This window comes from Podarcis cretensis (assembly GCF_951804945.1).
Source record: "Podarcis cretensis genome assembly, chromosome: 8".
Classification (NCBI taxonomy): Eukaryota; Metazoa; Chordata; class Lepidosauria; order Squamata; family Lacertidae; genus Podarcis; species Podarcis cretensis.
The window spans coordinates 80,642,373-80,666,360 of NC_137177.1; the positions used below are offsets into that span (position 1 = coordinate 80,642,373).

The window sequence follows — 23,988 nt, forward strand, 5'->3', positions numbered from 1 at the left end:
CTCCACACATCTAGACAGCAGAACAGAGACAGGTGGTCCTTGCAGTCTTCCCTCCTCCTGGAACAGGCAGGAGAGAAGAGAAGAAAGGCTACATCTAATTCGCACACCTGCCTGCACCTTGTGTTTAGAGAGAGATGTTGACCTCCACCCTGATGGCTAACTAGCAGCAGATCCCAGCAAAACCCACAGGCGCCAACCAGCATGGATCAGTTGCGACAGAAGAGCCTGCCCTCCTCCCGGGGTGATGCATCCATTGCACCAGGCGAGGCAATCCTGCGCACGGGGCAAGATAGAAACGTGACTGGTACGCCACACAGCCATGTGAAAGTTTGTTTAACAAGCCAGGAGAGCGCTCTTAAGATCTCCCTGCCGGCTCTGCCAAAACCACATCAAGGATCCATCCCTGCAGACCTGCCAAGGAGTTTGCAGGCAGCCGAGGAAAGCGAGTGCCAGGCCCCGTGTTCAGGGAAGGGCTTCAACATTCCCACAGTGGCTGGCTGAACCGAGCTTCTCTCCTCCACTGGTAGAAAGGGTCACGGGATATAGAGATCTGCCTGTGCAAGTAAGAGATAGAAAACATCCTGTCAAAGGCACCCTAGTGGGAGGGTGGTTGAGGGCAGCTGAGCAAGGCTGACGTTGGCCAGGATTTCCCCTTGCTCAAACCAATTCAGCAGCAACAAAAAGTTGGGCACCCCAAAATGAAAGCAGACGAGGATTGTTTCCAGGATACCTTTGGGACAAAGTCATGCACGCTCTCTGTCCTATGAGGAGCAGATGGGGTTGTCCCTGGCTGTGAGGGGGGTGGGGGGATCCACTCAACATGTTGTGAAGGACACAAAGCGGCAGCCCAGGGGTTGATGTCAGGCAATGGGTGGGCAGGATAATCCATCTGCTAGTCAAAGTTGGCCAGCAGGGGTGGGGACAGATTCCAGGCTGTATCCAGTGCTAGTTCTACTCAGAGTAGACCCACTGAAGTTAACAGACATGATGGGTTCATTAATTTCCTACTCTTGAGTAGGACTAGCAAAGAAGTGGCCCTGCCCTGGAAGTTCAATTTCTGTAGGCTCAAAGTCTCCACTGCCCCTTATGCTTGAAACTTCTTTCCAGCACCCATTCTTTCAAATCCCTCTCTTCCATTAAGCCTTTGGGTTTCGTTCCTTAGTTCTCACCCTCCCATAGCAACCCAGCCCAATGTACCTGCAGAGCAGCTTTTGTCAACCTGGTGCCCTCCAGATGTTTTTGACTATGACTCCCATTAACCCCAGCCAGCATGGCCATAGGATACTGGGGCACCAAGCTGGGGAAGGCCCGAGTCAGCTCAAGAGGTAGAAGCAAAGGTGCAATGCCTTCTCTCCAGCAATGCAGCATGTAATGTAGCAGTGTGTTGTAGAACAAAGCATGATGGGAGTCATGGCCCAGAACACCTGAATCTCCAAGGTAGGCTGTAGGGCTGTGCTTTTATTGACCCAGAGATCCTCCTGGCTGTCCCTTCCTCCAGTGGCTGAATTTAGAATGGAATCTCCTTTAGAATGGAATCTTTTGCTGATTACGGTGCAAAACAGCACGTGGTTGTATGGTGCTAACCAGCTCAGGTAGAATGGGCTTCAAAACAGCTGCCCTTACCAGGATCAGAGCTCACCACATCACAGCATCCTCACAATGAACTGTATCAGAATCTCAGCTCTCCTTCTCTAAGCCATGCTTTCCTTCAGGCCAAGGTAGAGCCTTGCAGGGCAGCTAATTAATTTCATTTGTAGGTGGGGGGTGGGATGAGGAAACTAGAACTGGAACGGGCGCCTCCAGAAACCTTCCAGGGAGCAGTGAGTCAGGAAAGGGCACCTCCGCCTACCCTTATCTGCCCGCACCCAACATTATCATTGGCAAATCACATAATGAGATTTCTCCGAATGGTTATTTGTGTACTTGCGAGGAACACCTTGGTTCAAAAGCTTGCAGCTCATGGTCCACTTCTAGAAGACTATTCATGTCTCTTAGGGGAAAGCCAGTGGGGATCATGCACTCCAAACTCTGCTCATATGCGGAACTTGGAAGAGGGAGGAAGAATGCTGGACGGCTGGGGAGTGTGATGGAATGCTGGGCGGAGTTACAAGTGAGTGACAGGTGAAGTGCATCTGGCTGAGTAGGACAGTTGAGAGGCAGAAAATGAGATGATAATGAGGGATAACAAAAGCGTAGGATGGATATTAAGGAGTAGAGACAATTATGTTGTCACAATAGTCAAACTCTTGGAATTTTTTTCCTGCATAAAAGCATTAACTTGTTCCAAGCCTTAACTATCTCTGTTCTGGTCTAGGTTATTCCTGCGGGGATATACTCAAACAAGGATATAGAGGGAAAGTCCTTTTGTTCTCGATAAAACTTAGTAGGTGCAGGTTGTAGGTTCTGTAAGGACTTTTAAGGGAAGTCTGATTTCAGTAGTCAAACATCTGACCTGGAGACTTCCAGGGGTCTGGCAGGGGACCGTGAGAACGTCCCAGGGGGCGATGACAGAACACTCCTCTGCACATGCATGCACTAAAAATGTTAAACCACAAGAGCTACAGTTTGCGGAAAGCAAAAGTATTTTGTACACAGACACTTTTCTAAGGGTCAGTACATCAAGATTTCCAGTGAACAGATGGCAGGAAAACCAACCCTTAGGAAGCAGTAAACACAAAGCAGGCAAAACTCATTCCCACCAGGGTTGTATTTAACTTATTTATTGACTGGTAAAATGGTCACACACACACAAAGAAGCAGTAGAACTGACTGGGGCCGGCTTGGGTTATTCAAGTCCTTGCACGTTCCTTCACTGGCTCGGAGCACGCAAGGCAGAACACTGAGAAGCACAGGGGTGGACCGGCGGTGGTGGACAGGGGAGAAAACAAGCTGAAAATCCAACATCACTCCAAGATTTGGGTCAAGGCAGGGGGCGAGGTGGGGGGGGGGGAGAGACAAGGGGCTTGGAGATAAAGTAACTGCAACATTCTTTGCGGGCTGGTTGGGCAGGATACAGAGGAACAACAGGGAGGCAAGCTGATTGTGGTCTCTTCATGTAGCCGCTCAGGGCTCAGGGGATGGAGTTGAGGAGATCCTTGAGGAAGCCATCGGGATCGCTGATTTCTGACAACAGTCCTGAAAGCAGGAAAGGGCACGTCAGCTGTGCACAGTCAGCAAACCAATTCCTAGAAGCGTCTTCCTTTGCCACCAATTCAAGCAAGCAAGTGAAGAGGCCAGGGGAGGATAGGAACTAATGGAGAAGATTGGTCCCCCCCCCACACTCTTTAACAGCTTCAGTCCCCAAAACCAAGGAGGCAGGAATAGCTGGTAGCCACAGGAAGGTCTGCAGTTCACTGTCTGCTCACTTACCCACTGCTATACTATCCAAATCACTTTTGGTTCACAAGATGCAGAATACACAGGAAGCTGCTTTATACCAAGTCAGTGTTGGCCCATCTAACCCAGCAAATTGTACTCTTGACTGGCAGAGGCTCCCCGAGCCTTTCCCAACCCTGCTACCCACGTGAACACGTTCACTGGAGTTTTTATCCCTGTGGGAAACATCTCGGTTACATCTGAATCAGTTCCCATCACTCAAAGGTTGCATGTCAGTATACAGCGTTATTATAAAACACGCGTACAGCTTTCTGGAATAACTAACCAGCCACGTCCAGAAATTCTGAAAAGGTCTCCACAGGCATAAACTCCTCCTGGAAAGTCTTCAGAGCCTTGTCTGCGGCCTCGTAGATGGGCATGTCATTGTGGCGGATGTATTCTGCCAGAGAGTAGGACCAGCCCCCCTCTGTGTTACTCGTAGGCACCTTCTGGATGGGAAAGAGGAGGAGAAGGGAGGGTTAGAAGCTTGAGCATGGAGGACAAAGAGGAAGCAGGCAAACACGGCTTTAAAATGGGGAATCGGACCTAAGGCGGGAAAAAACCCTTTTTAAAGAAGGTCCTATCAAGAAGTTATAAATCAAATAATGCCCAGATAGATCCTCCAGCTTCAAGAGCAGTATTTCTTTGAATGCCAGCTCCTGGAGAAAGGCGGTTGCTTTTGGGCTCTTCCAGAGAGCATCTGGCCATCTGCCGTTGGCAACAGGAGAACTGGGAGTCCCTTTGCTGTGGTCTTCTTTTGTTCTTATTCAGAGGATGCCAATAATCTCGTCTACTGAGACTTTTAAGAAGATGGGTGGTACATGCTGCACCTCTCCAGAACTGATAAAAATTGTGGAAACGGGGGGATGGGGAGAGCGAAAGAACCTGGAACACTGATGTAAAATGTCTTAGTTCAGCTTTTAGATCACCCTGAACTAGGATTCCCCCAATATTCCTCAGCCTGGGAGCTGCGCACGACAGATGGTGCCTGCCCCCTAGAAAAAAGCAGGCCACTGGTTTGAGGAGCATTGCTAAAAGAAGAAGAAACGCACCAAGTTCGTTCCAAGCTCGCTTACTTTGAACATGTTGTAAATGAGATCAACGAGGGCCCAGAAGAGGAGGCCGGAGCGATAGGCAGAGTAGTCCTTCGCTGCTTTATCCGTTAGCCTGTTAGGAAAATAAGATCAAGCCTCGCAGTTAATTGCTACACTTTTCTTTGCTGCCTGAAGCTCAGCTGATGAATAGCCCCGGCTGCGGCGACAGCCAGAAGCCCATCCATAATACATGTGGGAAAATGCGTGGGGCAAGCTCAGCCAGGCGCTGGAGGGAGGGAGGGAGGGAGGGAAGGAACACACAGAGAGACGGGGACGCTCCACTGTTCTCCCCAGCAAAGCGATTTACAACTACGGCCGCAGGCACAACTGCAAAGTGTTGTGCAACGCAGGGCCTGGCACTGTTGCTGAAATTCCTGCAATCTCGTTTCTATCCCCCCCCCCCAGAAAAAAGAGGAGGGGAGCATTTTCTCCAGGACTTAAGACCATGTAGTCAAGCATCCCCTGCCCCCTAAATCACCACAGTCATGTTACAAGGGGATTCCCAGCTCCACTCTCAGAACGTTTGTTAAGGGCAGGTCAATGCTACAAAGCGAGAGGTGCCATCAAACTGCCTCTGCTTCTGTCAGGGAGGGCTCCAAGGCCTTGGGCTGCTTGAGAACTGCAGGCTGCCGGTCCCTGAGGAAAGTGCTTCCCATGGGAGGCTAAAGCTACTTCCCCAGAACGGGCATGAATCAAATGGCAGATTTCCCTTACAGCAGCAGGAAATGTGCAGAGCAATCGATGCCGGAGTCTGCAGCCCCTCCCCGAAGGTTACAAGACCACTCAGGCGCATATTACAGAACATCCAAAATGCACGCCCTTCCATCATGACCCCTGAACACCTGCTCTCAGGAAGGAAACACTTCAAGCGAAGGGGCCAGCAGAGACTCCTCCAAAGACCCACAACCCAATTTACTCTCCTGTAACACAGCTGATGCGGGTGGCGCTGTTGGCGGTTTGAATCCCCGCGGCGGGGTGAGCTCCCGTCGTTCAGTCCCAGCTCCTGCCCACCTAGCAGTTTGAAAGCACCCTTAAGTGCAAGTAGATAAATAGGTACCGCTTTATAGCGGGAAGGAAAACAGCGTTTCCGTGTGTGCTGCTCTGGTGCCGGTTCGCCGGAGCAGCTTCGTCACGCTGGCCACGTGACCCGGAAGTGTCTGCGGACAGCGCTGGCTCCCGGCCTCTAGAGTGAGATGAGCACACAACCCTAGAGTCTGTCAAGACTGGCCCGTACGGGCAGGGGTACCTTTACCTTTACCTAACACAGCTGATCCAGCCATGGCATGGTCCAAAGGGTTAGGCCCTGGGATCAAGGCACACACAGCACATCTTTTCTCCCTCTTACGGACAAGAGATCAGAGGCAGAGGACACGGAAAGCCTGGAGCCATTTCAAATGACCAGAGGGTCACCCCTTGGGCTCTTGGTGACAGCACCCGTCCCCTGCAGTGTCCTCCCTTGAGTAATTGGTGAGACAGGGACAGTAGTGACCTTTACATGCCCCTCAAAATCCATCTAGTGCTAAGCCTACTCAAGGCCAACCTACTGAAATCAATGGACGCGACTAATTTAGAGTCATTAATTTCACTGCATCTACTCTTGAGTAGAACTTAGCTGTAGACCATCCTATTATGTTTAGCCAAGCTTTCCTAGGCTCTGAAAGTTGTATCCAATCAAGTTCAATGGGTCTACTCTGAGTAGGTCTAGCATTTTAAATTGTTTTGTATGCTACTCAGGTTTATTCATGATATATAGAATTCCTTTTGTTTTACTGATGCCTTTTATATATATATATAAGAATGCAACCAGGTGTGGGGAGGCAGTGAGCCACAGACTTAATGCAGGCAAAACAGGCACAGCTCTGTGGCCCAGACAAAGAGAGGAGGAAGGAGAAGAGGTCAGGATCCTCCCGGGAATTACAGCAGGCCCATCTCACTTATAGAGTCAATGTCAACTACATCTAATTCTCCTGTGTGCCTGAAGAGGGCGCCGAGACCTGAACCAACATAGGGTATCCAACAGCATCCACCAAAACCTTGCGTGTTGTTCCCGACTCTTCCAGGAACTATTGGAAATTCAGCTTTTTTAAAAAAAAAAATGCTGATTTTTAAGGAGAAGAAAATTTTGTTTGATCATCAAAACCAGCCTTAGCCAGGTGCCCTCCAGATGTTTCAGACTGTAACTCCACATCAGCCTCTAATGCAGAAGGCAAAGGCTGCGTGGCCAAGTCACGTCCAAGGGTCCCAATCCAATGAGCCTGCCTTTGTAACCCTATAGGACCATTCTCTGGGGGTGGGAAGGGACGGAACCAGCTGTTTTCTCTAAAGCACAGAGAGAGGAGAGGAAAAGGGGTGTGTGGATGGGTGTGGACAGCCCCATACCTGCTTGCTCCCCCTGGCGACACCACCCGAGCGTGTGAGATCACCAGCAGCCGCTTGAGAATGTCGATGCGCATTGCCTTCCACCTCTCCGGGGGCAGGATGTGAAGCGCCATGACGATGTAATAATGGGGCCCGTCCACCTCGAAGGCACTCTCCACCCACTTCTCCTTTGCGTGCTCCAGGAAGCTCTGCAGGTTCTTCTCTTCTCGAGAGGTCGCTCGTGTTCTGGAAGTTAAGCAGAGACAGAAGTGATGCACTTTGAACAGCAGGGAGAAGAAACCCTTCGACGTAAGAAGAGCTTGCCAGATTAGTCCGTTCAGCATCTTGTTCTCACATTGGTCTATGAGAAGCCTGCAGAACAGCAGGCTTCTACAAGGGCTAGACAACCCAACAATATATTGTTGAGGCTTTCCCTCCAGTGTCAAGAACCAGGGCTGAGATACGCCAAGCTAATGAGCCAAAAAGCAGAACAAAATGCCCCCATACTTGCCTGCCCCCATCCAAACAGACATCATTTCATTTCACAGGCTAAGCCAAGATCCACCTTCATATGTATCAACACCTGAACATAGGTCCCCTTAGCATACTCCAGGGGTCGGCAACCTAAGGCCCATGGGTCACAAGTGGCCCAAGGGGATCGTTTAACCAGCCCACAAGCTGCCACTGAACTGAGCCGCCTGCTCAGTAAGTCCCTGCGTGCTGCACTAAACAAGCGCAGTGCGGGGATGTGCTTCTGCGGCACCGAAATCGCATCTGCGCAGAGGCCAGAAATCGTGCGCACGCGATCTGGCCCGTGGAGGGATCTCTGCTGGAGTGAACTGGCCCAGCCGAGGTAAACCTTGCCGACTCCCAGCAGTGTCTCTTCCCCAGGGCCGATCCACCCCTAAGGCAAAGTGAAGTGACAGCCTTGGGCAGCAAGATCCACAGGGGCAACAACTCCAGCCTCCAAAGAATGCATTACTCGCTGCTGCTGCAGTGGCAGCAATAGTTGCAGCACCGCCACAGCGACCTCTCTGCCAATAGAAGGCACTACTGGTCTCTTCCTCCGCCCCCCCCCCCCCCCCCGGTTCCTGAAGCAGATCTTCACTCATTCGCCCCTTCTTTCCTGATGGGACACCTGCCATTTTTTGGTTTGCCTCAGGTGCCAACATGTCTTGGGCTGGACCTGCTCCTGACCAGCAGCTCTCCCAAGACCTCCCCAGCCCTGAATGACTGGGATCTCATGCACGCAAACCATTCATTCTCACAATGAGCTCTGGACCCTACTCCCCAAAGGAGTTTAGGCACATACATCAACATCGCGCCAAAGAACAGGGGTGGCGAACTGTTTTCGACCTCACAGCCACATTCCTTTCTGGGCAAACTCGCAGAGGCTACATGCCAGTAGCATGGGGTGGGGCCAGTAACAGGGCACCAGATGCGAGTCCTACCCTGTGTGGAGAAGCCTATATACCCAAACAACACAAGGATCACACTACAGGAAGGACCACTGGATTTAATCTGAAGGTGTCTTCTCCTCAGCGGATGGACGGTATTCCCCGGATGGGTCACTCCCTCCAGCCTGATCCACAGACAGGGCTCAGGCCAGTGCAGGCCGCTAAGCTTCCTTCAGGAGGTAAAGGTAAAGGTACCCCGTTAGGTCCAGTCGTGGACGACTCTGGGGTTGCGGCGCTCCTCTTGCTCTATAGGCCGAGGGAGCCAGTGTTTGTCTGCAGACAGTTTTTCTGGGTCATGAGGCTAGCATGACTAAGGCGCTTCTGGCGAACCAGAGCAGTGCACGGAAACGCTTTTTACCTTCCTGCTGGAGCGGTACCTATTTATCTACTTGCACTAGCGTGCTTTTGAACTGCAAGGCTGGCAGGAGCTGGGACCCAACAACAGGAGCTCACCCCGTCGCGGGGATTCAAACCGCCCACCTTCCGATCAACAAGCCCTAGGCTCTGTGGTTTAGACCACAGCGCCACCTGCGTCCCTACTTCCTTCGGGAGGGGTGAGCAACAAAACCTCAACATCTAGCGCTCCGTCTGCAGAGCAATTCAAAGCAGCAACCCATCTCACAACGCCCTGCTCCACCAAGGGAGAATGGCTCAAGGGACAAATGCACAGACACGCAGAGAGAGAGAGAGAGAGAGAGAGAGAGGCAGATAAATGGTACTGACGTGTTGAGGACATAAAGCACCGTGTGAATGATGTAGGGGATGAGGTGGACGTTGCTCTCCCGCCCTCCGCCGCCCGTGTCCACGCTGAACGACTGCTCCATGGCAAACCGGAGGAACAGCAGCTTGGTGTCATGCACATTGAGCTGGTAGGTGGGCTCCCGCTGCCCCGTGCACTCTTGAAGGTAGGTGTTGTGCCTACGGGAAGGAAACCAAGACCAGGTTAGGCAGCAGATCTCACAAGAGGCCCAGGAAAGCCGAACTTGAGGCAGCTGCGTTTCTTTCCTTTTTTAAAGATAAACGGAGAAGCTGGAGGGTTAAGGAAAGGGCAAAATACAGATACAGTTCTGAAAAGGTTGTGTTAGGATGGCTTGGAAGTCTATAGAGCAGTGTTTCCCAAAGTGGGTGATCCATCCCCCGGGGGGGGGGGAGCTGGAACAATTGGGGGGCAGTAAATAAAAATAAGAGGGCAGTGGAAGCATAAAAAGAAGAATGTTTTGAAAAACCCATTCATACATGTTTCATCTGCTCTGTATTGGCATTTCCCATCAGGCTGGGAACTGCTGCGGGATCACGACAGCGCTTCCCCTGGATCTGACAATCCAAGAAATCAGGCCCTCTTCCCCTACAAGCTAGTGGGAAGAGGGCACTTGCAGCAAGAGACTGCTACCCTGACAGAACAACAGGCAAAAGGGCGGCTCTTCAGACTCACCTGGCTAAGCAGGTGGCAAAGGCCGATTCTGGGACATGGGGCCCCCACACTGGCAAGAGGCCGTTGCATTTGGTGTTGGCATTCTGCAGGGCTGCACTCTCCCATTCCTCGCGCCCACGTGCCAACCTGCAGGAGTAAAAGCAAGGTCATTATCAGTCAGGAAAAGTCCCTTTCCCTGCAAACCTCTTCCCTGTAGAGCAAAGCTGGTGACTGCCTCAGTCCTGAAGACTTAAATATTACACACACATACCACAAACCCTGCAGCTTACCAACTAGCGCATTCCTTAAAGTATTGTTGGTTAGCTCATTACCAAAGCTGCAGCTGATGGGATTCTTCCCCAGACTAAACCGAACCCCCAGCAGATCAGGCATGGCTTTGCGGCCAAGATGCAAAGGAGATCTCAGGCCCAGAGGGAAACTCAGACCCACCTCACAGCTGCCAGGTGACAGTCGTAGTGGACAATGTTAAAGTGCGAAACGGTGCTGTAGCCCTGCTGCTTCCGAGGCTTGTTCTCAAACTCTTCCAGGGCGACTCGCTTGGTGAAGGTGTAGATGCCCAGGACCTTTGTCGGCTGTGGGGAGAAAACAGAAGCTGCAGCGGAAAACCCAAGGCACCAAGCTTTGAATGTGGAAAAGCCACACAGAAACAGCTGCTATTTTCTCTTGGGCCTTGGAAGTCTATAGAGCAGTGTTTCCCAAACTGGGCGATCCATCCCCCTGGGGGGGAGCTGGAACAATCGGGGGGGGGGCAGTGAATAAAAATAAGAGGACAGTGGAAGCATAAAAAGAAGAATGTTTTGAAAAACCCATTCATACATGTTTCATCTGCTCTGTATTGGCATTTCCCATCAGGCTGGGAACTGCTGCAGGATGACGACAGCGCTTCCCCTGGATCTGACAATTGTGCTGGAAGAGGGGGGTTTTCCCAGACATGGGTGAACCATTTTCAGCTTCACTCAGGCCCAGGAAGTGGGTCGCAGCTTGCTTGCCTATTTGATGCACCAGGACTCAGCCACATTCATCACAATAGTATGTTATAAACATGCAACACCAGAGAGCAAATAGGAATTTATATGGATTTTTACATAGGCTTTATTTTTCTTTCGTTGTAACAATTTAATTTCTGACTTATTAATAGTGCTTTTAACCTGTGTCTAGATCCACCCCGGTTCATCTTTCTCACTAGGATCATTTTTAATGTTATTTGTAATTTTCATTTTAATGTTCTAAATATTCTGTGTGTGATGTGAATGTCACCATAGTTGATTTTAATAAACAATTTTATAATTTCAAGCTTCAGCTTGTCTTATCTACAACAACACCTTTCTTTACTATGTTGTAGGACATAGGTAGAAATATAGATACATAAAAGAATGCAAATTTGTCACCGCATCTTTATGTTTGTTCACTTAAAGAAGGCAGATTTCTAAGGCGGGGGGGGCACTGAGATTTTTCTTTTTCCTGAAAAGGACAAATGAGTTTGGGAACCTCTGGTAGAGAGTCACAGAATTGTAGACTTGGAATGGCCCCAAAGGGTCATCTGGTCTAACACTCAGCAATTCAGTGTAGACCTGCATGACTATGGATGTCGCTCAGCTGCCCAGCACCTTGGAAATATGGCTGCAATGAAATGTGCATATACAGACACAGGTGCCTGCATGAAACAGCGTGACTGGGTGAAATTACCAGGCTCTGACTCCCCACTTCATCCCCAAGGCCTACCTGGAACTTGTAGCCCTCCCTGCAGATGCAACAGGTGAGGCCCGGCTCCTCGATCAGCTCCTCCATCTGCTTCAGCAGCGCTGTCTTTGTCACCACCTGGCCCTTCTCGTTGGTCTGAAAGATCCAGCGCAGCAAGGTTGTCAAGGTGAAAAGCAGGGTCGGGGGGGGGGGCGGCAATGAAAACTGGCCGTGTGGGTTGGAGGAAGAGGGCCATCACAAGGCATGGAAAGTTTCACATTGGAAAATGTGTCCTTGACCTTATGGTTGCTGCTATGGCCGTGATAAAACAACCGCGGTTTCCCTTGGCTAGAACTGGGTTGCCCTCCTGCCTCTCCACTTAAATCTCCCCTAACAAGTGGGACCTGAAGAGCCACTGGTCCGGCTGGATTAAATGGCACCACCCAAAGAGCCAGCCATTGCTAGAACTCGTGGACATCCAATGGAGCTGAACACTGGAAGACTCAGGAGAGATTAAAGAAAGGACTTCTTCATGCTGTGCAGAGTTAAACTGTGGAACTCTCTCCCACAGGAGACAGTGATGGCCACCAACTTAAATGGCTTGAAGAGAGGATTAGACAAAGGAGAGGGCTTCGGATGGCTGTTAGCCACAATGGCTATGCTTGGCCTCCAAAGTTGGAGGCAGTAATGTTTCTGAATACCAGCTCCCTATCATGGAATCTGGCTGGTCATTGTGAGAAAAGGATGCTCTGCTAGATGGGTACCGGGCCTAATGCAGCTGCCTCTGCTTATGCTCTTACCGTCATGCCAAGGGTGCCCAATGCTTTCTGGCGCATCGCCATGGCCATGCGCTTCTTCTCTGCTCGCGTCTCTCTCCGGGCGGCGTCTATCTTCTTGTTCACCTCTGGGTGCTCCCGCAGGGCCTCCAGGAGATTCTCGGCCAGGGTCCCAATCCCTTCGTCACTGGAGACTTGCTCCAGCTTGTGCAGGTTCGTGATCGAGTCGGTCCCAATGAGCACCTGTTCGGGGAGCAGACGTTAACGCAGTGGGCAAAAAGGACAGGAAGATGAGTCAGCCTTCGCCCTGAGCTGTGGAACCTGAAAAGGAAATCTACTATGCTCTTTCCCCCTCTACACCAGATACAGCTTTGCTCTTAAAAAACTATCTGTCTTTCGAGCGCAGTATAGTACAAAAAGGCACCCAGACCTCCAGGGATGCCACCCAATTAACGCCATTGAAGTTCAAGAGCAAAGTGAATTTTAAGCAACTGAGTAATGGATCGATGAAATTGCCTATGACATACAGAGCGTTCCAGTTATACCAGCCAAGAGAGACAGGGATGCGGCAGAAGCCCCTGCGACACCTTGGAGGAGCACCAATGGAACACTTCAAATTTTCCCCTTTCAAAACCGCATCGCTCTTCTTCAAGAACATCTTGTTCACTGGAAGAAGACCATTCAGACAATTGTTTTCTTCTGCCTGTTGTAGTAACTGCAACGTGCTGCACTAGCGGCTGTGTGATGTTTAATTGTACTGTTGCTGCTTTATTTCATATATATTGTATTGCTAGAATCACAGAATTGGAAGGGTCCCGGAGACCAACCCCCTGCAATACAATCTTACTGTATTACAATAGAATTCCAAGACACACTGCAATGCATCCGAATGACTCTCGTGGACCACCATTGGGAACCACTATTCTGTAGCACACTTTGGGATGTTTTCCTTCTGCCCCTTCTGATGTAGCTCCGTTATTGCTGGATCATTCCCACCCTAGGCACAAGCAACACCCACACACCCACACCTGAGGTCCAACATGCCTCTGTAGGGGCTGGGCTTAAAGAGCCCTTTGCCTTTGTCTCACACTTAGGAGAAGGCAGCTGTGCCTGGAATCAGCCCCTAGGATCAGGCACCATGTATATGCCTAAACCTGATGTACATGGAGACCAGATTAGATTCACGGGCCAAGGGGGGGGGGTAGAAGACATCTCTTTCACCTGTGTTGGGGGGTGCTGCGTGGCGAGACCTCGGAGCAGCCGGAGGATGAAAGGAAGGGCTGGCCGGGAGAGGAATTTCTTCCACACATCGGCATCCAAACTGCGGAGAGAAGATTGGAAGAGAGAAAGCGTTTGAAAAGCAGCTGTCAATATCAGCACCAAAACCTGGATTACTCCACCCCAGCCCCACTGTGTGGCTCACGCATTCATGCTACAAAGGCAGCTCTCCCTACACGCTCCCCAAATTAAGGCAATTCAGACACTCTCAAAAAGAATGAACCACCTCAATTTCCACAGTGGGGTCCTTTTGCCTGAAATCATGCTTCATGTGGCTGAGCTCCAAACACCCTGAGAAAATGACTTGGCCAGGGGTGGCGGGTGAGACAGAGACCTGCAGTTGCTTCCCTGGGAGCCAGCACAGAGTGTCAAGAATCCAGGAAGCTGTTAAGGGCCCAGGTAACCTTTAGTGCTGCCTTATCCAGAACTGGGTCCACCTAGCCCAGTGTTCTCTGCTCTGACTGGCAACAGCAGTTCTCCGTGTCCTCAAGGCTGAGAAATTTCCCTGCCACCTAAACCCCAATATTTTGCTTTCTTAAAGGAAGGTAAAGCTTGGGATTTTCTATCCTCACATTAGCTCTGCAAGGGAGCAGCAAACTGGGCACTCTCTGGCCACCCCCAAGGAAAGGGCAATGCCCCAACGCAGAGGAGGCTCGTCTCAGTGACTGCCACCCACAAATCGCCTCCATCCTCCCACACGACTCTCACTTCTTGGCACTGGGGATGTGCTTCTTCATGTAGTCGAGGGCGTTCTGCGTGATCCCCCTCTGGAGGATGAGGTCTTTCAGGAGATGCCCGTTAGTGTTGTTCTTGATGCCAGCTGCTATTTTGCAGAAACAGTCCAGGAAGACCTTGTCATCCCCACTGTGCTCTTCATCGTACCTGGGGGAGAAAAGAGGCAAGGGACTCACAAAGGCTGTCGAGGGGCCAGTTCGGGCTCAGATTCTCCGCTCTAAATAAAGCTAAGTCACAAACCATCTGCACCCTCTGATTCTAGCCTTGGGGGCTGCTTTTTGCAGAGCTGAGCTTGTAAAAAGGACTCTGGTCCCTGTTTATTTCTATGCCACTTGTTGGTCCAAGAGGCAACCCAAAGCAACTCAAAGTGAGTAAAATATTAATAGGAAATTGAAATAGTCTTTTGCTCACTGTTTTCTAGCATTAATTGTTGCAATACCCACGAAATGCGCATTAAAAGCACAACAAAAGGACACTGGAGAACCATAGTAATACAACCGGTGCAATCATTCAGACTCCCGAGAGCATTAGCTTTTGACAAAAAGGAGAGAGGGGTGCCAAGTTTCTAGTTCTCAAGAGGGTGAAGCTATGCTTGAAATTATGCAAAGATATCCAGCAGTCATGGGGAGGGGCTTCAATGCCCTTGCCCACCCTCAACGGCAAGTAGAGGAAGTCAAAATTAAGCACATCTTTGTATAATGCATAAAACACACCTTTTTTGTGTAACATACAGAGACTCCTGTACGCAACCCAACTGTTTAAGACCAGCCTGGTGCTCCTTCAGAGTTTGGGGCTACAATGCCCCCACCCCAGCCTGGATGGCATAGCCCAAATTATCTGAAGGGTTGGGGATTCTACGGCGGTTGGGGGGATTCTGTGCTAGGCTGCACAGAGTCTTGGAAGCTTTGAGGCCAGCCTGGAACCAGAGATTAAGCAGAGCCCTTGCAAACCCCAATTTATTTTGCACACTTAAAAACTCAAGGGACAGGAGAGGGCAGGAGAGTTCAGTTGAGGGTTCCCAGGGAGGCATACTTGTCGAAGCTGCAGTAGGGCTTGAAGCGATCGACCAGGATCTGCATCTTCTCCATCTCCCCAAAGGACAGGTAAGGGATGATGCGGAGCAGGCCCTGCAGGACGCTAGGGTTGGAGCGGACGAAGGTGCTGTTGATCTGGTCCAGCAGCATCACCAGCTGGTCCTTGTCTCCCGTGAGGAGGAGGTTGCCCTGCAGAGGGGGGAAATGGCCCATCAGTCAAGACACCCGGAGTCGTATCTGCCTTGGGACACCCTTCTCCCTGCCCCACACCTCATTTGCAAGGCAGCTTCTCAAATCCGCCCCTCGCAATCTCTCAACCTCCCTGCAAATTCCCTCTTCCTCTGTTTTTGCTCCTCTCCCTCTATTCTCAACGCCTTCAGGACAACACCCCTCCGATAACCCCCTTAACCACTCCCTGATCTGGCAAAGCCAACTCTCTTAGGACTTTCGTCCTGTCCTAGATTCATTTGGATGATTCACCATCAAGACTCTGTAAGAAACGCTCCCTGAAACCAATTTATTAGCAACAAAGCACGTGTTCCCATGAACACGGCAGGCTGAAAAGAAAAAAATCCCCTTTAGGCAGGCCTGGTATCTCTACGGCGGCATTTTTTTTGGGGGGGGGTGGGGGAGAGCCAAACCTCCAGCCTCGCTAGGGAGTTCCTGGATGTCCTTCAGCTCATGGGAAGATACAGTCCAACACCCTTGAGTGCTGCTGAAGAGGGTCAGAGGCTGGTCAGGCCAAGCTATTGTGACCTGAAGACCCTGGTCAGCCAGCAATATCCCCCTGGGGCTAACTCTTAGAAGGGAGGGGTGGGCCCATGGCTCAACCCTGCTATGCCATAAGTGTGCCTGCTCCAGAGGGTCAGCTCCAACCCAGGGAACTTCTAGTTTCTAACCCCTGCTACTGACCATGCTAGTATGGTCAAAGGGAAGGTCAATAACTATTGGACCTCTGTGTTCTGAACACGTCTTCCAATCGCTCTCATTTATCTACAGGTTGGCTCGCCTCCTTTCAGTGTAGCCCCAATGACCCCTTGTTTCTTCATGCTTTTTTACTTTTTATTGAAAATATAAGCCCTATGTTTCTTCCCACATATAAGAAGCTGACTTGCTTTGCAAAATGATTCTAATACTGCCAGGTGTTGAAAGATTGCAAGAAGGTCAACCAGCCTGAAGCCATGTTAGCTCGCTAATTAATAGTGAAAGAAAGCAGACACACTAGCTGGCAGAGATGGGTTTGTTTTTATACTTAGGTCTAATGTAATTGCTCCTCACACTTATCAAAATATTGTCCTCGTGTAGAACTGAGAAATAAATTTCAGTTGTTTCTCACCTCCAAAGGGAAAACTATTTTCTTTTTTCCTTCCTGCAGCCCCATTAAATGAATTATAAACTGTATTTCTGCCTCTGCTGGGCCTCTCAGTCTTAATCAATTTCGCATAACAGAGAGGCGAGGTGGCCTTGAAAAGACTAGACGCTCCACACTTCATGTAATAGAGTACTAAAAATGCAACATTTTGCAGGAGACAGAAGAATGGGTGGATTTATACCTTTGTTTTAAAGCAATGTGCGGTTATGATATTGTATAGTAGGTAAAAGCATATTTCTTAGAAAATGAAAAGCAAGGATGAGGTGTTCATGAACTGTCCATGTGCTCAGATGACCAATTGGAGCCTTGGAAAGGACTGGGCACAAGGGAATCATGGATGGGAAAGTATTATAAAATGTCTTTGTAACCTACTGCCCTGGGTCCAGAATTTGGAGAATTCTTCTGGGCCATTTTATGCTTTCTGCAGACTGCAATAAATCTTATCACTTTGCATGATGCTGTATGTTTTTATTTGGCTAGAAGAACCAGTGTATTTCCAGACCCTCCCCCCTTTGAAGGGCAACACAGAGAGGCAGCTGCATAGCCTCCTCAAGGGAGTGACTATTACAGATGATGCAGAGACACAACAGGATCCCCTTTGGAAGGAACCCTGAGAGCAGGCACTCATGCAGGGTCAATGAAAAAGCTCTCCACTGCAGATCCTTCCATCGTTTCCTAAACATACGTCCTCGTGGGAGGAACACAAGCAGTTTTCTGGCACCACAAAGGCATTGGAGAAATGGCACTCTTAAGCTCTTTCCCAGGAGGTCAATAACAGAACAGCTCTGTCAATCTACCCGAAGGCCGACGGATGCCAGACTTCCTGCGACTGCCATTAAAACCCCCTCAGGGTCAGATCCCTTCTTAACCCCCAGCCCAGAAAGACAGGAGCAGCTCTCAGCTATTAGTGATCCCCAACAGAGGAATAATAATAATAATAATAATAATAATAATAATAATAATAATAATAATAATGGAACTGATAGTGGAATAATAAGAGCTTTTGGAATGGAGAGGTGGGGCAGGGAGGGCATGAGAGATTGCAATGGAAGGGTCCTGGCACAGACACGTATTGCAATTGTATTTGTAATTTGCACCTCTTGCGTGTCCTGGAACAGCTTCCTGGATCCTGTGGACTGTGGGGGCCCCTGGGCACCTGCGGGAATTTCCCTCGACTCCAACCCACAACTGCCCACAGCAATGCTAATTCCACCTGTCTCTGTATGCTGCTCAAGAGAGCCATGAAGAAATTGTTATTTAGACCAGGAGTGGGGAGCCAGCTGTGACCCTCCAGATGTTCTTGGGACCCCAAATCCCATCAGCCCAGGGATGATGAGAACTGCAGCCCAAAAACATCTGGAGGACCACTGGCTCTCTATCCCTGATTTGGGCAATGCCCCCTGTGTCTGTGGCGATTCAAGAGTTTCCTGAAGAGAGACGGGCAGAATACAAGCAACTACTGCTATGCAGGCAGGCCTCTGCCACCAAGGAGCATACAAAACTAAAACAACAGGGAAGAGGATCAAGGGAGGGGAGGAATGAAATCTGCTCCCTGGATGCAGAAGCCGCAAACCTCCCCCTTGCCCCCACTCCTCCCACGTGCAAACACTCACCTTGTCCTCACTTAGTGGCTCGGCGTTGGACTCATCCAGGATGATCTCCATGATGCTGAGCACCTGCTCGGCCACAGCTGCCCCTCCGCTGTCTTTGCTCTCCTGCTCGGCCACGAGAGCCTGACGAGAAGGGTGGTGACAAGCGTCACAGCAGCCCGTGCCCTGACCCTCCGAAAAGCCACCCAACTGGCGCCAGCCTCCCCCCTCCCAGGCCAGCGTGGTGTAACACACAGGTAAGGAAGTGCAGCGTGGCTGAACAATTACGGAAACCGCTCTTGATGTGGCCAGGGAGTGGGAAGGCGGCTCCGGGAACAGAGAGGGAGCCCAGCCACCCTGTATTTTCCCACATCTCCCAATGGTAGGAGGCTCCGCCTTACCAGGTTGAGGGTCCCCAGCATAACGTTGAGAGTGTTCATCTCCAGTTTCACCAGCTGCTGGCGGTTAACCTTCACTTTGACACAGTAGCTGAAGAGTTTCAGCAGCACCTGTGTAGAGGGGGAAACGTGAGAACCTAGAGCCGAAGCAAGTGGCCTTCACCGATTTTAGGACCAGCGTCAACCCCAATGCGGGAACTGCTCCTTATTTTGTGCCCCCCTGGCTTGCTTGCATCTCTCAAGTGCTCTGGGTTCGCCCTGCTGGGATCCCTGCAGATCAGGCACTGGCTCCCTGCACCACCTTCTGGTCAAGGGGAGGAACTGCAGGCAATGCCAGCCAAGGCAAAGTCGTGCCTCTCATCATCACTGTCCTGGCTCGTGGCATCAGATGATGATGATGATTTGAATTTATATACCGTCCTATACCCGGGGGTCTCAGGGCGGTTCACAGAATAAAATCAAGATATAAAACCACAAAATACGTAATAAAAATAAAAACAACCACCCATTTGCCACCCCACCACCACCACAAAAACATTGGTTGACGTAAATCGGATCAACCAAAGGCCTGGTTAAAAAGGAACCTTTTGCCTGGCACCTAAAGGTGTATAATGAAGGTACCAGGCAAACTTCCCTGGGGAGAGCATTCTGCAGATGGGGAGCAACTGCAGAGAAGCCCCCGTTCTCATGTTGCCACCCTCCGGACCTTTTGTGGAGGAGGCACACAAAGGAGGGCCTCAGAAGATGGTCTCAGGTAGGTTCATATGGAAAGAAGTGGACCTTGAGGTATTGCAGTCCTAAGCTGTTTAAGATTTTATAGGTCAAAATGCGGGGGGAGGGGGGCTGATGCTTAAGTTCTCAAGGCGGCCCTGGGGATGGATGTAGGCAAGATTCTTGCATTGCAGGGAATTGGACCAGATGACCCTTGGGGTCCCTTTCCAACACTACAGTTCTATGCGAAGACATAGGAAGCTGCCTTATACAGAGTCAGGCTGCTGGCCCATCTAGCTCAGTATTGCGTCTAGATTGGCAGCAGCTCCACAGGGTTTCAGGCAGGGAGCTCCTCCCTGGAGATGCTGCTGGGAAGTTCTGCATGCAAAAGAGGGGCTCTGCCACTGAGCTGATTTCACTACAACCCTACTGTGAGATAGGTGAAGCCAAGAGACGGGGACCAGCTCCAGGTCACCCCAATGAGCTTCATGACTGACAGGGGATTCAAACTCTGGTCTCCCAGGTCACAGTCCAACAAACATGCTAACCACTAGAGCACTGGCTCTAATGAATGACAGGCAGGCAGCAGGTCAGATGGCTGGTGTTTTTTCTTCTATTTTTATGCTGTGAACCGCCTTGAGATCTATGAATGAAGGGTGGTATGCAATTGTTACAAATAATAATAATAATAATAATAATAATAATAATAATAATAATAATAATAATAATTTATTTATACCCCGCCCATCTGGCTGAGTCTCCCCAGCCACACTGGGTGGCTCCCAATCAAATGTTAAAAACAGTACAGCATTAAATATTAAAAACTTCCCTAAAAAGGGCTGCCTTCAGATGTCTTTTAAAGATAGGATAGCTGCTTATTTCCTTGACATCTGAAGGGAGGGTGTTCCACAGGGTGGGCGCCACTACCGAGAAGGCCCTCTGTCTGGTTCCCTGTAACCTCACTTCTCGCAATGAGGGAACTGCCAGAAGGCCCTCGGTGCTGGACCTCAGTGTCCGGGCTGAACGATGGGGGTGGAGACGCTCCTTCAGGTATACAGGACCGAGGCCGTTTAGGGCTTTAAAGGTCAGCACCAACACTTTGAATTGTGCTTGGAAACGTACTGGGAGCCAATGCAGATCTCTCAGGACCGGTGTTATGTGCTCCCAGCGGCCACTCTCAGTCACCAGTCTAGCTGCCGCATTCTGGATTAATTGCAGTTTCCAGGTCACCTTCAAAGGTAGCCCCACGTAGAGTGCATTGCAGTAGTCCAAGCGGGTGATAACTAGAGCATGCACCACTCTGGCGAGACAGTCTGCGGGGCAGGTAGGGTCTTAGCCTACGTAACAGGTGGAGCTGGTAGACAGCTGCCTTGGACACAGAATTGACCTGTGCCTCCATGGACAGCTGTGAGTCCAAAATGACTCCCAGGCTGCGCACCTGGTTCTTCAGGGGCACAGTTACCCCATTCAGGACCCCACACCCACCCGCCCCCTGTCCCCCCAAAACAGTACTTCTGTCTTGTCAGGATTCAACCTAAGTAAATAATAACAATAATAAAGAAAATTGGGGGGGGGGGGGAGCGCTCTTGTGAGCAAAAGAATACAAGGACCCAAGAAGAGCCTGCAGAATCAGGCCAATTGCCCATCTGGTCTAGTGCCCTGTTCTCACCATGACCAAACATGGGAAAGCTTCTCAAATGGTTCTCCCATTCAGTCCTTTGTCGATGAACCTGAAAAGGGCCACAAACACACACAGAAAGAGGGAGCGATTGGGGGGGGGGCTCACCATCAGGAGGTGTCGGCCTTGCTTGAAATCCTTGATGCCGGTCAAGCGGTTCAGCATGCAGCCCAGCCCCCCGCACTGTGCCATCACGCCCGCCATTTTGTACACTTCTTCCTCATCCTCCTCTTCATCTGTGGAAAAGAAAGAGGCTGACAGGAGAGAGGCAACGGCATCAACAAAGCTGGGAGGAAGCACACGCCAGCCACTGCGGGCGGAGGACTAAAAGGGGGACAGCGCCAGGCCACGTTTTCCCCCTTCCACCAAAGAGCAGCTAAACAGGTGGGGGGGGTACCCTTTGGAGGTGGCTGAGCTGCAACTCCTATCATCCCTGCCCAGGGATGCTTGCCAGGACGGATGCAAATCAAGATCACGAGGCTTGCTGGATAAGACCCAAAGGGGCCCACCTAGCCCAGAATCCTGTTTTTACGGTGGCCGGCCAGATGTCCATTATGGGAAACCCACAAGCGGGACCTGAGTACAAGAGCAATTCTCTCCTTCTGTGGTTTCCAGCAACTGGTATTTGAAAGCAAAGCCATCACAATGACTAGAAGACACTGATAAGCCTTATCCTCCCGTGAATTTGCCCCAAGCTACCCAAGTTGGTGGCCCATCACTGTCTCCTGTGGAAGTGAGTTCCATAGTTTAACCAGGCACTGAATGAAGATGTACCGTATTTTTGCCCTATAGGACGCACTTTTTCCCCTCCAAAAATGAAGGGGAAATGTGTGTGCGTCCTATGGGGCGAGTGCAGGCTTTCACTGAAGCCTGGAGAGCAAGGGGGGGTCGGTGCGCACCAACCCCTCTCCCTCTCCAGGCTTCAGGAAGCTATCCGCTAGCCGTGGGAGGCGCGGCTCTCCCACGGCTAGCGGAGAACCTTGCTGGCACCCAGAAGCTTGGGGCGTGCTGAGCTCAGCACACCCCAAGCTTCGAGCTTCGCACAGCGCTCCGCTAGCCGTGGGAGAGCCGCGCGAAGTCACGCGGCTCTCCCACGGCTAGCGGATAGCAGCCTGTTATGGGGGCTGGGGTCGGGGGAAGCTGGGCTTCCCCTGCCCCAGCCCCGCACCTGGGGGGGAAATATATTTTTTTCCTTTATTTCCCCCCCAAAAAAACTAGGTGCGTCCTATGGGCCGGTGTGTCCTATGGGGTGAAAAATACGGTACTTTCTTTTGTCCAATCTAAATCTTCCACCATTCAGCTTCACTGGGTGAGTTTGGAGTTCAGGAACATTGGGGGTGGGGGAGAAAGGTTCCCCACACCTGAAGTCAATGGATCTTCTGCACAGGTAATTCCCTCCCAGGGAGGGGTGGCCGATGCACAGCATGGTTACCGCTCAATTCCCCCAAAGGTTCGCTGCATTCTACCCAATGTAAGTCCTGCTCAGAGTAGATCTATTGAGGCTAACAGACATGACTTAACTTATGGTTCCATCCACGTCAATGGATCTGTTCTGAGTAGAACTTGGCTGGATGCAAGCCAGGATTGTTGAGACCAGTGCCAGGTCAGAGGTGTTCAAAGCAGTTGGACTGCAAAAGTGACTTTCTCCAAGGGAGGCAACCTCAGCCCCACGGAGCTCCCACTGCCAGGAGGTCTTTAGCCAAACTGCTGTGACCCCACAGCTGAAGACTTCCGGGTGGTCCCTTCCGACGAGGGAGAAGCAAGCGCCGTACCTGTAGTGGAGTCCAGCGACTCAATGAACTCTTCTGTCGCGTCGCCCAGTAGGCCTCGCATGCGGTAAATGATCCTCATGGGCTCCCCCTGCGGAGAAAGAAGCCGGAAGGAACCACAGTGGAGTCTTTGCCGAGCCCCAGAGCAGCCTTAAATGGACAGCCCCTTTTAACCAGGGCTGAGCTAACCCCACAGGAAAAGGCAGGGGAGGGGTGCCTGTCAGTAGTCAAGAAGTTCTGGGCTACACTCTGAAGAGTCTCCGAAGGGAGCCAGCGGCCAGCTGTGAGCCTCCCTAATGCAGATCGTTTTAGGGTCTCTGCCAGGAGGCGCCTTCAATTTTATTATGTACATGCCTTAGAGAGCTTTGATCCAACAGTCCTCTGAATAAATAAATGCAGAGAAACAAAAGTGCAGCTCCTTCCCCTCCTCCTGCTCGCTCTCGGTGAGGGGAAAGGGGCACGGCAGAGGAAAAGCAGGATTATGACCCACTCCGCAATGAAACAAGATGTGGGGCGGCAGCAGGGTTAATTCATCCCTAGGGAAGCCTGAGTCGTTTTGCCTCTTTACAGCCTCAGACCAATCCCTGGGATATCTAGTTAGCTAGAGAGAGCTGCAGAGGGAGGGAGAGCAAGCAGGAGAAACGCTTCCTTGGAGGGTTGCTGCCAGTCAGGGTAGACAGTACTCAGCTTGATGGGTCAAAGGCCCGACTCTCAAGAAACAGATTTACAGTCGTACATTGGTTTTCAAACAGCTTAGTTCCCGAAGGTTTTGGCTCCTGAACGCTGCAAACCTGGAAGTGATTGTTCTGATTTGTGAACTATCCTTGGAAGCCGAACGTCCGACGGGGCTTCTGATTGGCTGCAGGAGCTTCCTGCAGCCAATCAGAAGCAGCTCTTTGGTTTCCGAACGTTTTGGAAGTCAAACGGACTTCCAGAACGGATTCCGTTCGACTTCCAAGGTACGACTGGATTTCATAAAATGGATGTACCACTTGCTTGTAAAAAGCAAAATGAAACTCAAAGCAATTTACAAACAGACCCAAACAATGAAATTATCAGTAAAAGCAGTTATTGCAAACCGTCATAAATTAATTAACAATAAACTAAAAGCTACATTAGAATGCACGTCAACATTCTTCATGCCTGAATGTTTGCCAAAGCAAAAATATTTTTGGCTGGCACAGTGAAGGCACCTAGGTGGCATCAACAGGCAGGGAGTTCCTAAGGTGTAGGTACCATCATGTTGGAAGAA

The 23,988-nt window shown here is 50.7% G+C and overlaps 1 protein-coding gene across 1 annotated transcript in view; it reads right to left on the minus strand.

Annotated features, from left to right (window-relative positions):
* Positions 1-2,704: 2,704 nt before the first annotated feature.
* Positions 2,705-23,988, minus strand: part of UBR4 (ubiquitin protein ligase E3 component n-recognin 4) — a 145,752-nt gene continuing 124,468 nt past the window's right edge. Inside the window, exons 92-107 of the mRNA XM_079987392.1 lie at positions 22,740-22,827; positions 21,076-21,203; positions 18,582-18,689; positions 18,205-18,324; positions 15,218-15,408; positions 14,159-14,332; positions 13,394-13,493; positions 12,197-12,415; positions 11,439-11,552; positions 10,146-10,288; positions 9,717-9,842; positions 9,008-9,202; positions 6,849-7,073; positions 4,452-4,542; positions 3,662-3,824; positions 2,705-3,135 (exon numbers count right to left, since the gene is read on the minus strand). Coding sequence (XP_079843518.1) covers positions 3,071-3,135; positions 3,662-3,824; positions 4,452-4,542; positions 6,849-7,073; positions 9,008-9,202; positions 9,717-9,842; positions 10,146-10,288; positions 11,439-11,552; positions 12,197-12,415; positions 13,394-13,493; positions 14,159-14,332; positions 15,218-15,408; positions 18,205-18,324; positions 18,582-18,689; positions 21,076-21,203; positions 22,740-22,827 — 2,250 coding nt within the window. The 3' untranslated portion in view covers positions 2,705-3,070. The remainder of the gene's footprint in view (positions 3,136-3,661; positions 3,825-4,451; positions 4,543-6,848; positions 7,074-9,007; positions 9,203-9,716; positions 9,843-10,145; positions 10,289-11,438; positions 11,553-12,196; positions 12,416-13,393; positions 13,494-14,158; positions 14,333-15,217; positions 15,409-18,204; positions 18,325-18,581; positions 18,690-21,075; positions 21,204-22,739; positions 22,828-23,988) is intronic.